This window comes from Girardinichthys multiradiatus, chromosome 11 (genome assembly GCF_021462225.1).
Source record: "Girardinichthys multiradiatus isolate DD_20200921_A chromosome 11, DD_fGirMul_XY1, whole genome shotgun sequence".
NCBI lineage: Eukaryota > Metazoa > Chordata > Actinopteri > Cyprinodontiformes > Goodeidae > Girardinichthys > Girardinichthys multiradiatus.
Window position 1 is genome coordinate 14489988 of NC_061804.1, and position 18107 is coordinate 14508094.

The 18107-nt window shown below is 39.4% G+C and overlaps 1 protein-coding gene across 2 annotated transcripts in view; it reads left to right on the forward strand.

Annotated features, from left to right (window-relative positions):
- The window catches only part of p4ha2 (procollagen-proline, 2-oxoglutarate 4-dioxygenase (proline 4-hydroxylase), alpha polypeptide 2), a 42652-nt gene that overhangs the window by 17757 nt on the left and 6788 nt on the right, over positions 1–18107 (forward strand). Inside the window, exons 6-12 of one of the 2 annotated variants that reach the window (XM_047379433.1) lie at positions 1378–1617; positions 3512–3708; positions 7114–7290; positions 7671–7741; positions 11370–11469; positions 12583–12636; positions 14570–14635. In XM_047379433.1, coding sequence (XP_047235389.1) covers positions 1378–1617; positions 3512–3708; positions 7114–7290; positions 7671–7741; positions 11370–11469; positions 12583–12636; positions 14570–14635 — 905 coding nt within the window. Of the gene's footprint in view, positions 1–1377; positions 1618–3511; positions 3709–7113; positions 7291–7670; positions 7742–11369; positions 11470–12582; positions 12637–14447; positions 14508–14569; positions 14636–18107 lie in introns of both variants that reach the window. The other variant, XM_047379434.1, reaches the window with a different exon arrangement.

The following is an 18107-nucleotide window of genomic DNA, read 5'->3' on the forward strand; positions in this document are numbered from 1 at the left end:
CGCTTGCAGTTAACACTTTTTTAAGCAAATAAAGAGAGGTACTTTGTCGATTTTTCCACAGTTTAGGAAAACTCAAATTATTTCTCATACTCAGTGCAGAGATCTTAGATGTTTCTATGAATAACATACATTCATAAGTCTACAGGTGTGTAATGAAGTCCAGTCTTTATAGATGTAGTCAATTGATCTTCTGATTTTACTCGTACTCGTCGTCTTCCGCTTCATCCGGGACCGGGTCGCGGGGGCAGCAGACTTAGCAGAGACGCCCAGATGTCCCTCTCTCCAGACACCTCCTCCAGCTCCTCCGGGGGGAGCCCAAGGCGTTCCCAGGCCAGCCGAGAGACATAGTCCCTCCAGCGTGTCCTGGGTCGTCCCCTGGGCCTCCTCCAGGTGGGACGTGCCTGGAACACCTCCCGAGAAAGGCGTCCAGGAGGCATCCGGTATAGATGCCCGAGCCACCTCAACTGGCTCCTCTCGATGTGGTGGAGCAGCGGCTCTACTCCGAGCCCCTCCCGGATGGCCGAGCTCCTCACCCTATCTCTTAGGGAGTGCCCGGCCACCCTACAGAGGAAGCTCATTTCAGCCGCTTTTATCCGGGATCTCGTTCTTTCGGTCATGACCCAAAGTTCATGGCCATAGGTGAGGGTAGGAACGTAGACCGATCGGTAAATTGAGAGCTTTGCTTTCCGACTCAGCTCTCTCTTCACCACAACGGACCGGCACAGCGACCCATTACTGTGGCAGCCGCACTGATCCGTCTGTCGATCTCCCGCTCCATTCTTCCCTCACTCGTGAACAAGATCCCGAGATACTTAAACTCCTCCACTTGAGGCAGGAACTCCCCTCCAACCTGAAGAGGACAAGCCACTCTTTTCCGGTCGAGAACCATGGCCTCGGACTTGGAGGAGCTGATCTTCATCCCAGCCTCTTCACACTCGGCTGCGAACCGCCCCAGTGCATGCTGTAGGTCTTGGCTAGAGGGGGCCAGCAGGACCACGTCATCTGCAAAAAGAAGAGACGAAATCCTCTGGTCCCCAAACCAGACGCCCTCCGGCCCTTGGCTGCGCCTAGAAATCCTGTCCATAATAGTTATATGAACAGGACCGGTGACAAAGGGCAGCCCTGCCGGAGTCCAACATGCACCGGGAACAGGTCCGACTTATTGCCGGCAATGCGAACCAAACCCCTGCTCCACTTATTTCTTTATAACAAATTAAATAATATCTAATTTGTTAAATTAAGTGCCTTGAGACAATATGTGTTGTGAATTGGCGCTATATGAATAAAACTGAATTGAATTGAATTGAATATTTTTATGATAACATTGTGTAATGACAATAGATGTGGTTGCTGAGTCTGTTTTGAATTCCTTCCCAGGTGTTCACTCCAGCGCTGTCCTGACTGTGGATGATTGCTTCGACATGGGAAAGACAGCCTACAACGACGCAGACTATTACCATGCTGTTCTGTGGTTTCAGCAGGCTCTGAAGCAGCTGGACGATGGAGAGGAATCTGTGGTCACCAAAGCAGAAATCCTGGACTACCTCAGCTACTCTGTTTACCAAATGGGTGACATACCTCGAGCCATTGAGCTCACACGCCGGCTTGTAGCCATCGGTAAGTCGTGAGAATAATAAGCTCATTTGTCTCTAAAAATCCAAAACAGAAGCTCCTGTTTCCAATAATAAACACAGACAGTGGTCAGCCAGCCCATGGAGCCACAATCAACTACCATGACGTGAAGATGGGTAGTTTCCCTCACTAAATCACAAAGTCACCTTGTGATCTGAGTGGAGGTTTTGCTCCATGCTCACCAGTGCAGCAGGGTGTTGTCCACTCTTTGTGAAAGTTAGTGGTTTTAAACTGTTATTTCTGCACCACAGGGCTCTGTGGACAGCTGCAGGCCATTCACTTAGAGTTGTGGGCTCCTTTGTTACATGTCGAGTGAAAGACGTTGACGAGAGTAGATGCAGACATACTTGGAGCCAGTAACTCGAGCAAAATTAACAACATCAACTTTAAATTCCCCAGTAAAGCTCACACACAGAAAACCTTCTTATTTACACACAGCACATGATTGCTCTTAAGTGAGAATGATAAGGAGGCTGAAAATAAACAGTAAGATTTATGGGGCTGGGGATAAATATATGTTTTTAAAGCATTTAAAATGTAAAAGAAAGAAGCCAAAATTAAAGTTTATGATCATATTTCCCAAGTGCTCAGTCAGTGAACCCCAGAGCCAGTCTCAATGTTTGTAATTGTTTAGGGCCCCCTGGTGGCCCTTGGAGCACTTTGCACAGCACAGATTTGCAAATCTCACCAGTTTGTTTTCTAACAAAGATCTTTCTAATTATAAAGTAACAAATAACGGTTATTTCTTTAATCCATACTCTATCATGTAAATGTTCTTTCTTTGTTTGTTTGTTTCTTTCTTTGTCTTTCTTGTTTTCCAGTTTCTATTTTTTATATTCTATATTTAAAGTCTGCCCAGTGTAAACATTTCTGCCTGCAATTCATGGTCAATTTTAATATTTTAGGTTTTAAAATGTAAATTAAAAAACTGGGTAGTAAAAAGTTAAGTCTGGAAAAGTTATATTAACGCTTTCTAGATAACTGCTTCTGGTCTTAGTGCAGCCCAGGTACCTGTAGGTGCATATTTAATACGTACCTTGATGTAACAGCAACGGCATATTTATTAAGAGGTGGAATTCTAATTCAAACTTAAATAAAGCTTAACCCTTCTGAGAAGAGTTGCGTTTAGTCATTGAAAACCTTTTTGACATAAATATACCCTCTGCATATGTAACTATTGTACATTTTTGCAATATAAGACCCAGAATTATTTATTAGGGTCTCCAAGAAAAGTATCTGTTGCTCACATACTTTACATACAGAAATAATGTATGTCTAATAATAATAATCACAAATGGCATACTTGTTCTTTCAGTCAACGCTTTAATCAGCAAACAGAAACCAGGCTGACACAAAAGAATGCAGACTTCAATGAAGTATTTGTCAGTGAATAAGAAAGTTGATCAAGACGACTCAAATAAGTTAGTTGTAAGATATAAACATTTATCTGCATGCTTAAGAGTTTTAGTTTATGAATATATGTGGAGTTCTTATATTCCATCCAGTTTTTATTAGCACGTCTCTATTGACATGAACTTCCATGTTATGGAATTTAAAATGTGTGCATAACTTAAAAATGTTGTCTTCATCTGATAGAAAAAAATAAAAACTTGAGATATAGGGTTTCATTTCTCATCAACTGATTTACAGCAACATAAAGCGCTTGATGAAATAAACTGAAATAAACCAAACTTATTAATGACCAGGAAAATAACGCCTGTGCCCTTTTTCGACTAAAGTTAAAGGTTTTCTGTTTTATAGTGTCAGATTTATGGCCTCACTTCATGTTGGAGAACAAAAGGAACCTAAATTTGTCAGATTTGCAGGTTTTCCAGTTGCTTCTAGAGGTGCTAAAAATGCATTATTTTTATACTGACAGACCCCACCCATGAGAGGGCAGGAGGGAACCTCCGTTACTTTGAGCGACTGCTGTCCAGACAGCTTAATGAGATGAACCAAGCCTATCAACCTGCCTCAGAGGAACCCATCCACCTGGGGACCTACATTCGACCAAAGGACCATCTGCCAGAGAGGGAAGCATATGAGGCTTTGTGCAGAGGAGAGGGGCTCCAAATGGTGAGACATTGAGCTCACTGATAAGTTTCCATTTTTATTGTGCAAATTTCATGTTGAGTGGCCCACCTTTGTGTCTTTCTTGGTGTCACAAGTGAACACAGCATCAAAGCAAGCAATTATATAGACAACTTTAAAGTTCCTGTGACACGCTTTTCCCACAAATGCCGAAATTGAAAGAAAACATCCTAATACTGAAGGAATTGGGCAGTAATTGACATGATATTAGGATTAAAGACGTGATAAAAGGCAATTGTGACACAAAACAAGCATATTACGATGTTAAATTTTGCCAGTCCATAGTCGCCACATGACGTTAAAGGGGAAGTCTGCAGTCATTTATTGTGTGAACGTCAATGTCAAACGGTGCAGGTAGAAGCCAAGTTGCGTTACAACAGCATTAATATGGTGAAACGGTGCATTGCTGGCGGTTGCGGCAATATTACGACTGCAGCCGTTAGTCTGCACTATTTTCCTGAAGTGAAGAGGATCAGAGCTGGAAAACTGACAAGGGACAGATGGGCAGGTCCCACAAGCACAGGCAGTTGTGATCTGAGGACTTTTCGGCAAACTGCTTCGAACTAGAAACCTCTGATTTCGCAAGAGAAATTATGTCAGAGGTCGGGAGATCTACCAGACAGTCATGCTGTTCAGTGCATCTGATGTGCATATTGACTCTGATTGTGCTCTGGCATATGTCAAAAATAGACTCTGGTCAAATTAGATGGCCGTCTGCATGCTGCAGCACTTGTGCTCTGGCTTCTGATGACTTTCTTCTCCTGATTCTTCTGCGTTCTCTGTAATAGTGACTAAAATAAATCATGAAAATTGTCACAGACGCTTTAAAAATGTGTCCAAATATCACTGAAAACAGCAAAGTCATGTCACAACCTGATTGGCCAAACAAGACAAGGGTGGAGCTCACCTATGCGTTCACTGTATACAGTCCCAATATATTTCATGCAATAGAATAAGAGCATAACATATTACAGACCATTAACAGAAGAACATATACAAAAGATAAAATAATCAAAACCATTTACCAATATATTGTTAAATAGTAAATATCAATGATGGCATATGGAGAATATCAAAACATATTAAACAACAAAAGCAATACAGTTGCTGGTGCAAAAGAGCAAGAGTAAGCGTGGCAGCGAATTGCTGACCAAGTCAATGCGTGACTTTGATTTTACTGAGAATTAAAGTTGTATTTTGGACACTATTCAACATTAAAAAAATAATAAAATGTTTGCGTGTTCAATAAATGTGTGTCTAGGTGGAACCCAGCTGGCAAGAAAAAATTCGTAGCAGCAAATCAAGTCCAGTTATAAGCAATTCTTATGTTTACCTTTACCAACTGAATTACGTGGCATTCACTGGCTATATTCAACCCATGCAATTAATGATGTATTTGAAGTTAAAGATTGGCTCATGACACAATATGAAAAGGGTAGACATGCAACTGAAATTGAGATATTTTTCTGTCCTTAAAACTCCCTGCAAACAGCTGTACAAGGTGTGATAACTTAGAAACATGTGTAATCAGAAAGGAATTCCTAAAAATGCAGCTGCAGAAAACATAAATTGAAATCCAACTGATTGAGCATCAGTTAAGTGTGGGTGAGGTGAGACAGAAGTGGAGGATTTTATTTGTCTGAACAGAATATCAATAATTACTGTATTTTCACTTGCAGGCCTTAAAGAACATTTAATTAAATTAAATGACCACAGCTTTTCCTCGACCATTATCCAATGGGGGCACCACGCCCCACCAACATCACCTTTCTGCATAACCTGTTGTCCAAAAACTTGCAGTTGGCATAAAAACAAAGGGCAGTCTTCGTGTCATACAAGCAATGTGCGGGCTTAAAATAATATTAAGATAAATACGAAAAACAGCAACGTTTGTAAGTATATTCATCCGGAAAAGACATCTAATCGTAGTCTGATCAGATTTTTTTGTGGGGAGTTTTTTTCCACTTTTCCACATCTACAGGCTCCTCCAGAAAAGATCCCACTATTTCTGACACTTTCCTTGTGCCATAAAAGGTATTTGCACTAATTCAACCTTGTTTTCCTCTTTTGTAAAAACACTGTATATATAAAGGGGTTGGACAATGAAACTGAAACACCTGGTTTTAGACCACAATAATTTATTAGTAGTAGTAGATCTGGTGACTGTGCAGGCCATGGGAGATGTTCAACTTCACTTTCATGTTCATCAAACCAATCTTTCACCAGTCTTGCTGTGTGTATTGGTGCATTGTCATCCTGATGTTTGAACCATTGGATGCACATGGTCCTCAAGAATGGTTCAGTAGTCCTTGGCTGTGACGCGCCCATCTAGCACAAGTATTGGGCCAAGGGAATGCCATGATATGGCAGCCCAAACCATCACTGATCCACCCCCATGCTTCACTCTGGGCATGCAACAGTCTGGGTGGTACGCTTCTTTGGGGCTTCTCCACACCGTAACTCTCCCGGATGTGGGGAAAACAGTAAAGGTGGACTCATCAGAGAACAATACATGTTTCACATTGTCCACAGCCCAAGATTTGTGCTCTTTGCACCATTGAAACTGATGTTTGACATTGGCATGAGTGACCAAAGGTTTGGCTATAGCAGCCCGGCCGTGTATATTGACCCTGTGGAGCTCCCAACGGACAGTTCTGGTGGAAACAGGAGAGTTGAGGTGCACATTTAATTCTGCCGTGATTTGGGCAGCCGTGGTTTTATGTTTTTTGGATACAATCCGGGTTAGCACCCGAACATCCCTTTCAGACAGCTTCCTCTTGCGTCCACAGTTAATCCTGTTGGATGTGGTTCGTCCTTCTTGGTGGTTTGCTGACATTACCCTGGATACCGTGGCTCTTGATACATCACAAAGACTTGCTGTCTTGGTCACAGATGCGCCAGCAAGACGTGCACCAACAATTTGTCCTCTTTTGAACTCTGGTATGTCACCCATAATGTTGTGTGCATTTCAATATTTTGAGCAAAACTGTGCTCTTACCCTGCTAATTGAACCTTCACACTCTGCTCTTACTGGTGCAATGTGCAATCAATGAAGACTGGTTACCAGGCTGGTCCAATTTAGCCATGAAACCTCCCACACTACAATGACAGGTGTTTCAGTTTCATTCTCCAACCTCTGTACATGCTAACATGGTGAATAAAGGAGATTCTGATTTTGAAAAATATACACAACACATAACAAAAGACACATTTTACTGGATTGTTTTATGTAGACAATACATAAAATTGTCCTTCACCACAGCTTCATCATCTATATTTGAGTCGTAATTATATTCGTTTTAATACAAAGTTAAAAGTAAAACTCATCAGCATTTAAATTACATTTGATTTCATACGGTTAAATTCATAATTTATTTGTATTTTCCCCAGACTGAAGCAAGGAGGAGCCGTTTGTTTTGTCGCTATCATGATGGTAGTAGGAACCCTCGTCTCCTGCTGAAGCCAATGAAGGAAGAGGATGAGTGGGACAGCCCCCACATTGTTCGCTACCTGGAAATGCTGTCAGATCAGGAAATTGAGAAAATTAAGGAGCTGGCAAAACCCAGGGTGAGATGAACAAAATAAAAATTAAAACAATAGATGCTGTCAGATTTCCTTCCATACAAGTGTGATACGGTTTGTTAGAATTTCTCCTCATATTTGCTTGGAAAGTTGGCTTACAGATGTGAGTAAGGTGTATTTATTTAAAGCTGTAGATCTGATGTATTGAAGGATTGGTTTAAATCGCTATAGTCTTCTATTGAGCTGTAAAATGGAAAGATGTAAATAAAATTAATTATTCAGCTTTATGAATATTTTGGTACCTTGACAGACATATTTCCATGAAAATGGAAAAAAAAAAACTGGTGGGGCAATAACAGAAACAGATGAATTCCTTTATTAAAATATTTATTATGTGCTTTTTGTTGTTTGTTTGTTTTTGTAAGCTTGCCAGAGCTACTGTCCGTGATCCCAAAACAGGAGTTCTGACCACAGCTAACTACAGAGTATCAAAAAGGTTAGTAATCCAGATGTAAACCTTCTCCTATACTGGCTTTAATCACTAAAATGATTTTTAACATGTTTGTTAGAAATCCTACTCGTATGTATTGTTACTGTATAGCTATTTGTGGTTTTTTAGAGGCATTTCTCCAACTGTTATTCCAAGTTTTGGAATAACTCTATTTAGACTCAACATTAATCGATCTTTTTTTATACAGGATTGTGGCACTGGTTAGTAATAAGACACATAAAATCACAGAATTTATGTCAATAAAAAATGAATATTTACTACCAGCTTAAACCAAAGAGTATCAACAGATAACTACGTAGAAAAAAAACAATTCTCAGAGTGTTAAGTGGAAGGTAGATTTTAGATAAAATTGTCTAGGGCAAGTGAATGGGCAGAATTCAATGAGTTTATGGCAAGGCATGCAGAAAATATGAAGGCTATATGTGATGAACACATTGTGGGGATAAGATGTCCACTTAGTGCTACTATCATAGCACTAATTAAAAGGACACATAATGTGGCTAAGAAACATCAGTGTAATATACGAGTAGAACTTTTACCAGGCTTTGAACAAATAATTACCAACTGAATGAGGGATTGGGGTTGATGTAATAACCGAATCAACATCAGGGGTCATTTATGAGCCAAATAAATTCTTTGGTTGCCAAGTAATTTGGGGCAAAAAGTTGTTAGTTTTAGCTCTACAAAAATGTATTTCCTGGTGTTATATAATTATGCTAGGAGGTTTGTCAGGCTTACTTGGCTGGCATTTAGTAGAGTGTGGTTTGGCTGCGCAGAGGGTTGTTTGTTGTTTGTGATCACTTGTAGCTCACGATGGTTTTCTCCAGAACCAGTCATGTGTTTGTGATACCATCACAGCAAGCTCATACCATATGGCCTTGCACCCTCAACTTTGTTTTATGCAGGGTGAAACAGGGTGTGTCCGGTCCACCAGCTGGATTCTAGTCTTCAGGCTGCGCTCCAGTCGGATATTATTATATACCTTCCCAGTACAGACATTCCAGAACCATGTTAAAAAGGAATTATTGCTATCGAAAACAATTTTATTTTACTGGTCATCTTACTGATTCTGAAACTTCCTTTATATTGAGACTTTATATTCTGCCAAAGACAGAAAAGTGTTTATAATATTAACATGTTCCAGTTATTTATTTTATACAATTTCTCTGTGGTCCTACAAAAAATATTAAAGGTATTTCATTTATAGCTGTACGAGTCCAAAGAGGGGCACTGCTTATATACCAAACATTTCACGAGGCCAAACTCAAGCCAGATATCTGTTATATCAGCTTCATAGACTGTATTACACTGAAAGACGCTCCACAGATCTTCTACGTTGTCACAATAAAACTTTCACCAAAAATGTTCTCAGAAGGGGTACAGAAGGGGAAACGTAAGAACTGGTCAGGTCGATCAAGCTGAACATTGCCTTATTCCAGTCCCCAGACGGTTTTTCAGAATATCTCTCCAGTTTATTTTTCTATTGGCTTAGAGACGTAGTACTTTCCTTAATGCTAGTTTTGCCACTAGTACTATACTTTAGCAGTGGCAGGCATCTAATAAATGTCTTCAAACTTATCAGTGATTCACATATGATTGTTGCTGAAAACAAGAAGAATATTTGAGCAACAAATTGCAAAATTATCATTGTGGATGATTTCACAAAAACGTCTGAAATACACTACTCACAAAAAGTTAGGGATATTCAGCTTTCGGGTGAAATCTCAGAATGAACCTAAAATGCTCTATAACCTTTACAGTTGAACTTAATGTGATCTTCTCTGAACCTTTGAATGCACATGTCCAACTGTTCAATGTTTCAGTACTTCTTGCACAACTTGCTGTTCTCTAACAAGGAACTTAACAGCAAAATTCACATGTGTTCGATTCATGAATCGACCAATGAATTTCCTGGTTCAGTCAGAATTGGTATTTAAACAGTCCGCCTCATCGTGCTGTTCACATTTTGACATCATGAGACCAAGATGACACCAAGATGTCATCTTGCTAAAACAATTGATCAACAGTACCTCGCCGCTGTGAGGCTTTAAACAGGACGTTCTCCAACGGAAGTGGCCACTGAGCTTAGAGCATCACAGAGTGTCATCAGCAGGTTGCAACAGAGATACAGAGACTGCAAAAGTCCCAGAAAGGCATAGTAGTAGACATTATTTGGCCACATCTGTGAACTACTTCATTGTAAACAGTGCCCTGTGTAAAAGGCACCCAAGTGTCACGTCAGACCATTCAAAATCGTTTACATCAGCGTGGTCTGTGTGCTAGACGACCTACAGGGGCAAACGATGTTGCAGATGTCAAGGACAGCGCTATGCATCAGCCACTGTTGTAAACAGATGAGCCTTTGGTGGTGATGATGGTGTCACAGTGTGGGCAGGTGTGTCTAGTCAATACAGAACTACCCTACACTTGGTGAATGGTACAGTGACAAGCTTATACTACCTGAATAACATCATTAATACAGTCATTGTGCTCCTGCATGAACAACACAGCCCTAATTTCATCTTCATGGATGACAATGCTTCAGCTCTTAGAGATCTTATCAATAGGGAACGGCTGATGGAGATAGGGGTACCTTGAATTGACGGGCCTGCACATTCTCCAGACCTGAATCCAATAGAAAACCCATTCAGATTCATAACTCTGTACCTCAGAACCTCAGTGACCTGAGGGCCACCTTTGAAGAAGAGTGGGATGCCATGCCTCAGCGGACAATAAGTCAACTTGTGAACAGCATGAGAGAGCATTGTAAAGCTATAATTAATGCTTAAGGGCGCATCACACATTGTTGATATTGACATTTTATGTTGTATACCCACCACTGTTGTTGGTTTTTGTTTGAAAAAATTGTTTAATGAGAAAATCACAGGAGCATTCTTCTACTGAAATGCGCTACTTTGATGATATAATATCACTGTAGCGTGAACTTTTTGTTTTCCATAAATGTCACCTGAAAGTCAAAAGACGCTAACTTTTTATAAGACGGGTATTTTATAAATAAAGTCTAATTGTTAATCTCCTACAATAACTGTAGGAAAAAAATGAATAGGAAGACTTATTGCTTATTAAGAGTAAATAAAGAATTGGGGAGGATTCATTTTGTCAGTTTTTACCCAGATCAGTCATCTTTGTACTTTTATTTTTACCTTCTATTTCAGCTAAAATGTTGAAGGTCAGGAAAACTGATTATATTCATGTAGAACAAATCTGGTGCTATTAGTTAAGGTAAAGGTCAACTTTATCTATATAAAACATTAATTCAATTCAGTTTATTTATATAGTGCTAATTCACAACAATGTTGCAGCAAAGTGCTTTACAAGCCAGACACAAACATAACTAAGCATATATTTTACCTATGACCTATGTTTAAACAGTTAAATACTGTTTTATTAGTCTGGATTGTAATTACTTTCAGTGGAAAGGTTTATAACTCTTAGTATTAGTAATATTATTACTGAATAAAATAAAGATTTATCTGAACATGTATTTATCCATGTTATTTGTTTTCAAGCATTAACAGTAAAAAAGACATGGAGAAGCAGTTATTTGGGTTTTAACTGTGTAGGTATATATTTTCTGTTTTTCTTTCCTAAGTGCATGGTTGGAAGGAGAAGAGGACCCTGTAATTGACAGAGTTAATCAGAGAATAGAAGACATCACTGGCCTCACAGTACAAACTGCAGAGCTACTTCAGGTAATTCTCCTTCTGTACTCACCCTAACCCTTAAGATTTTAGTGTTGGGACTAAAATCTGTTTAATTTTAATAACATGATTAAAAAAAACTAAAGATTCGGGCTATGTCATGGAGGATTTCCAACATCAAAAACTTGGAGCTCAAGGTCAAAGATAAATCCTTAAAATACTAATGGAGACATGGAAAAAACTGGTCAGCAATGGTTCCAATCATTATTGCGAAGGATCTAAATCATTTTTTACATGGTATCTTTCTTTTTTGCTTGTTAACACAATAGTGAGTCACATTATCAAGGAAGCCAGTCAGTAGATTTATAAATCTAGGTGTTTGATTTGCAGCTCAAACTGATCATCAGGATGGGGAAGAACGGGAATTTAAGTAACTTTAAACTTGTCGTGGTTGACAATCCAGAGAGGATGGTCTAAATATTTTGCACACTGTTGATCTACTGACTATCTATCAGGCTCACAGAGAATGATCTAAAAAAAGAAAATACCTGCACTATTGTGTGGATAAACATATTTTGTTGTGCATGTTCAGCAGCAGACCAAAATCTCTGAGGAGTCCTTTCGACACTTTGCTGAAACTATGCCAGGCAGTTCTGAAGGAAAAAGAGGTCCACCCTAGAGGTTTAGCTAATAAAGTGGTAAAATGTCAAATTTACTCTATTCCAGAGAACCTGTGTGGACAAATTTGTAATCTGAAGTTTTGTGGAGTTTGTATGCACAAAAGAAAATAATGCTGGATTTCTAAATATCTATTAGAAATGAGATTTTTTTTTATCCCAGGCATTTTTTTCTACATATGACACAATGATGCCATGTCACTACTTATTGGTTTAAATGTCTGGAACCAGGGAGCAACACTAGACATCATCTTCACACAATGGATTGCTTACCTACAAGCTTAAATTCTATGAATTGTACAAATAAACTTTAATAGTTTTTGAAAATAAATGAATCCTGAGTCTACCTGTAGTCAGGCATTATTGGATGTGTTCAATTTTGATTAACTTTTGTGTTCAATAAGGGAATAACAATTATGATGTCTGGTGTGGGGAATCACTTTTTATTTTCTTCTTTTAATTAACTGTGTTGTCAATGGCTTGTCAGGTTGCAAACTATGGAGTTGGAGGACAGTATGAGCCACATTTCGACTTTTCAAGGGTGAGTTTTCTTTTTGATGACATGTTGGTGCAATCTAAAAATAGCATTTTCTCTCAATCTTTATTGTTTTGCTGTATCTATATTATATTATATTATATTATATGTAGTTTAAGTATAGTTAATACAAAAGGGCAAAACTGAACATTCTTACTCAACAACCTAAAAGAATCTATTAAATCAACTTGCACACTCCTTAAATGTTTTCTAATTTTGCCATGTTACAACCACAAACTTCCATGTATTTAATTGGGATTTTATGTGACAGACCAACACAAGTAGTGCATATTTATGAAGTAGAAAGAAAGGGATAGTTGGATTTTAAACGTTTTCACAAATAAAAAATCTGTAAAGTGAGTCTTGCGGTTGTATTCAACCTTCTTTACCCTTATTTTTTTAAAATAAGGTCCAGTACAACAGATTGTCTTCAGAAGTCACCCAATTAGTTAGTAGAATCCACATGTATGTAATCAGAATTTAGGAAAGAGCACGGCACAGCAGCAGAAATGCAAAACATGGCCATCCACATAACCTAATAGGCCGGACATTAATAAGAGAAGCTCGGAGGCCCGTTGTAACTATGGAAGAGCTCCTGAGATCCACAGCGGAGGTAGGAGAATCTGTTGTCAGAACCATTAGTGTTGCAATTCACAAATCTGTCCTTTATGGAAGAGGTCCCACAAGACATGCCTGTGACAAACAAATTACGTAAAAGATGCTACGCCGGTCATTTGAGAACAGGATGGGTGGAGGTAAATACAGGACAATCCAGGAAGTGAACTTGCTAGAGGCTCCAGAAGTCTTGAGTGTGGGATGAACCTCCAGTTTCCATGAAGACACAACCATAAGCATGTAGGCAGAGCTATGATGGTGTGGTATAGATCAAGGGATATATTCAAGTGTTGAAATGGTTCAGGTAAACTCCAGACCCGAATCAAATTAAGATTCTGTAAAGTCTTAAAAATTGCTGTGTACAGACACTTTTCATCCAATCCAACTGACCTTGGCCTTTTCTGCAAAGAGTAATGGTGGAAAAGTTTAATGCATGTGCACACCATCCTTTTCTGATTTCTGTTTTTGGAGAAAAATCTTGAAAATTGTGCCTCCCCAGATCTAAGCCACAATAACGCACTATGCAAATTTGGTCTATCACATAAAATTACAAAAACATACGCTTCTGGTATGACAAAATGCGGTTTAAAGGTAAGGAATACTTCTGCATATTATTGATGTTTATGGATATCATTTAAAGGCATACTATGCAGTTACATTAAGTAAACGTAGACTTACAAGATATATAGCCACACTGCTTCTGCAGGACTTCTGTTTCCTGACTTCTAAGAGATTGAAGAGATTTTTAAGCAGTCAAGGATCAATATTTATTCTATTTTACTGTTAATTTCTGTTGTACTTTATAACTCAGTTCATCATTTAAGCCTTTTCTGAGTTTCCACACATTACTGCTGTTGTTATGATCTTCACCCCTTCGAAGGCACTGTGTACCCATTTGCTCAAAGGTTTCAGTCAACAAACCTACTGAAAACAGTGATATCACAGAAGGCTTAAAATGCAAGCAGAGGCAGATATCTACAGAAAAAATATCCATGGACACTCATGAGAAAAATTATATTTACATCGTTGCATGTTTTTCCTTTATTTTTGAAAATAATCTGCATAGTATGCCTTTATGAGAACACTAAACATTTTAATATAAAATTGGAGCTTGAATTTGAGTACAGTGTGTGCCCCAAGTGGCAGGCTCTTTTCGCAGAGTCATTTGGATAATAAGTTCAACATATAAACATCTGTTGCAGCGTCCCTTTGACAGCAATCTCAAGGTCGATGGAAATAGACTTGCTACCTTCCTAAATTATGTAAGTAATGATGTGTGCTGTTTTTATCTTGAATTTTCTCTTTTAAATTTTTATCTCTATAGAAAGAGGAGCCTGATGCTTTCAAAAGGTTAGGCACTGGAAATCGTTTGGCGACAATTTTAAACTACGTAAGTACGAGCATTCAGTCATCGCTGATTATTGACCAGTTGTGGAAGCCACATCTTTCTAATTATGGTTTCTATAGAAAAGTGACAATGGCAGCCATCCATCTGTGTTGCATGTGCAGTTCAACAATGGTATAGTTGAATGAGCTAAGACCACAGTGTCCTGCCAATAGACTTGTGATATTTGCCAAGTGGCCCCCGGCTAAGCAGAACGTTGCTGACCAGTATAGAAAAAAAAACGGAAAAAAAACTCCTTTATTACAATTCCCACGCTGCTCTCTGTATCACAGCCTCGCATCACAACTTTATCTTCATTGATTTTTCTCTCCTCCTCCTGACCAGTAGGACTTGTTTCACTGTTTTTCTTGCACAAGAAGTATTCGCTCACCTGCCTTGACTCGCACATGGACTTAAGTGACATGCCATTCTTAATCCATAGGGTTCAATATGATGTTGGTCCTCCCTTTGTAGCTATGAGAGCTTCAACTTTCCTGGGAAGGCTGTCAACAAGGGTTAGGAGCGTGTTCATGGGAATTTGTAATCATTCTTCCAGAAAAACATTTGTGAGGTCATAGAGTGATGTTGGACAAGAAGGCCTGGCTCTCAGGCTCTGCTCGAATTCATCCCAAAGGTGTTGTATCGCTTGGAGATTAGGCCAGTCAAGCTCATCCACACCAACTCTTTTATCTATGTCTTTATGGACCTTGCTTTGCGCACTGGTGCACACTCATGTTGGAAGAGGAAGGGACCATCCCTAAACTGTTCACAGAAAGAGCATGGAATTGTCCAAAATCTCTTGGTATTCTGAATTATTTAGAGCTCCTTTCCCTCCAAGCCCAGATCCTGAAAAACAACCACAAATTAAATGTAGTTAAACTATTCATGTGCTGTGTTTTATATTTGTGTTTTTTTTTCTCTATTTTCCATAGAGGAGCACTTTAGACCTTGAAAAGAGACAAACGAGAGAGGTTAGGTCCTATAAAACACCAAATTCCAAGACAAGAAAATATGACAAACCTTGCTCTTGGATATACAGTAAATATTATAGAAGATGAAGGCAGTCCAATTTGGGATTTAAGTCTAAAAATTCTGTCACTGGACATTTTGAAACCTATCAAATAAAAAAGACAAATTGAAACAACGCCCCAACCTGTCAACAAGTATTCTTGAAATGAATAAGACTTTACCCCGAAGGTTGAATCTGCTGGGAGGAGGATGAAAGATGACGAGGAGGTAAGAGAATGAATGAATGAAAGGGATTGAAGATGCTGACAAAAACCTTGGAAAACAGAAAATGAATGAGATGAATCATACCTGAGATGATCAAAATGATTTAATAGGCCATCCATCACCAGTAATTGCATGAAATCCTACTTAGGGACAGAGAGACTGAAAACAAAAAAGGAAATCTGAACATATGATGCATACGATTGAAGATCAGAGGCCAGGTGTTGAAAGGAATCTGTAGAGATTCCTTGGGTAGATGCAGTAATTGCAGCCCCAAGTTTTAGTGAATGGGTAGAAAATTGACTAGGCCAGGTTGCATTGAATAGAGTCTGTCTAAAATGTGAGAAAACAGGAGGCAGACATAGGGCTCCTATGGAGTGTGAAAGAGAAGAATGATGGGAAATGTTTGAGTGCGAATTTGATCATGGCTTGAAATTAGCTGAATGGGTCATCGAAGCGAAAACTAAAGATGAAACGTGGACTTGCGTTGGCATATAGAGATGAGGTGAAATATCAGGGTAGAACTAAAGTCTGAGAAGACTAAATATTTAGATGGAACGAAAGTTAATAAAGGAAGTAAAAACACTTAACCTGAAACTCGTAGGGGGCTTGAACAACCTGGAGATAGGATTAGATATTTCACCCCCCAAAACCGAGGCCAAGACTGAACAAAAGTTATATGGATGGAGGACGAGGGTGGGGAGGAAATGATAAGAGCCTAGCAGGCGAAGAAGGGGAAGGACATGAATCTGGCCAAAGTCAAGGGTAAGGAAACATAAATTATCAAGTAAAAGCTAAGCTGAGCCTAACGAGTGAAGGAGAAAGAAGAAGCAGACTGGCTGGAGAGGGAATGAAATAAATTGCTAAGGCTGGAACGTGCCTGATGAGGCGTGGATGGGACATGATAAACCTGACTAAGCCTGGCGGATGCGAATGTGGGCGAGCCCAACAGGCGAAGGGAGAAATTAGTGATAGCTGACGAGCAGAAGGATGGAAACTTGGTAAACCTGACTATGCGAGCAGAGAGAAGGACTTGGTCGTGCCTGATGAACAAGTAGAGGAAGCAAGGATAAGTTAAAACTAAAAAGGCCAATTGTCACTTGTTTATGCGAAAGCTCTACTAAGAGCAGATAGATTGTCGAGCAGAGCGCAGAATGGAAGTTTAGGCGGACATAAGCAAAGAATGCTGAAGTCGACCAGCGGCTGAGTTGTAGGGAAGCTGTTGAAGTGGCTGCCCCAATTCTGAATGAGTGACCTGAGAACTGACTAGGGGAAAGGTTGCATAGAACCAAATTTGCCTCACAAATTGAGAAACCAGGAGGTGATCATAGGAACTCCTCCTGAAGCAAGGAAAGAGGCATGAAGGGTGAGCTGATATGCAACGTTAGAAAATAAAAGAACATGGCTTGGGAAGGAGAAAAACAGCCATTGAGGCGAGCTATGAAAATGAAACATCTACCTTCAACCTTAAATGTGATTGAAGACAAGTTTGAAAGGGACTGAATAGAACTTGAGGTCTGAAAGCTGAATCTCTAGCTGGTGTGAATGAATTAGAAGGAGTAGTAAATTACTTAGTCTAAGTAAGCCATAAAGGCAAGGAGGAGATTGCTGGAGAGAAGAGATTCAGAATAAGTTAAACAAAAACGATTGGAACGAAGGATCGTAAGGAGACTCCCACAGCCTGGAGTCACGCTGTGAAATGCAATGATTTGAAATGTCTTGAGAAGAAGTTAAATGGCGTGAAGAGAGAAAAGCTTGGTCTGGGCTCAGAAGATGATCTTTGATAAATTGATTCCTGTTAATAGGCTGCAAATGTACGGGAGCTCGAAACGACAATGTCGAAAGATTGAGATAATAAAAGCTAGAACTGACTAAATGAGAAGCGGGTAAGATGGTGAGTAAAGGGAGGACAAAGTTTACTTAGGTTTTGCCGGGTGAAGAAATGGGTTTTGAAGTGGAAGGAGCTGGACCTGAGATACAACAATGTGAAACTGATAGTGACGGAGAGAGGAATAATCAGAGAAGGGTGAAAGTAGCTATGAAGAGAGGCGGCAAAATACCTGGAAATTAGAACAAGACAAGCATCAGTGGCTGAATTGAATAACCTGGAACATGACAGGCCTGCCTGGATACGATGGAGGAAAGAGCAACGTCCGTGATATTGACTGACATGAAATCTTCATAAGTTGATATTCTGCTGTGACAATAATGCAGTTAATGCTTGTATGTGAAAACACTAGTTCAGAAA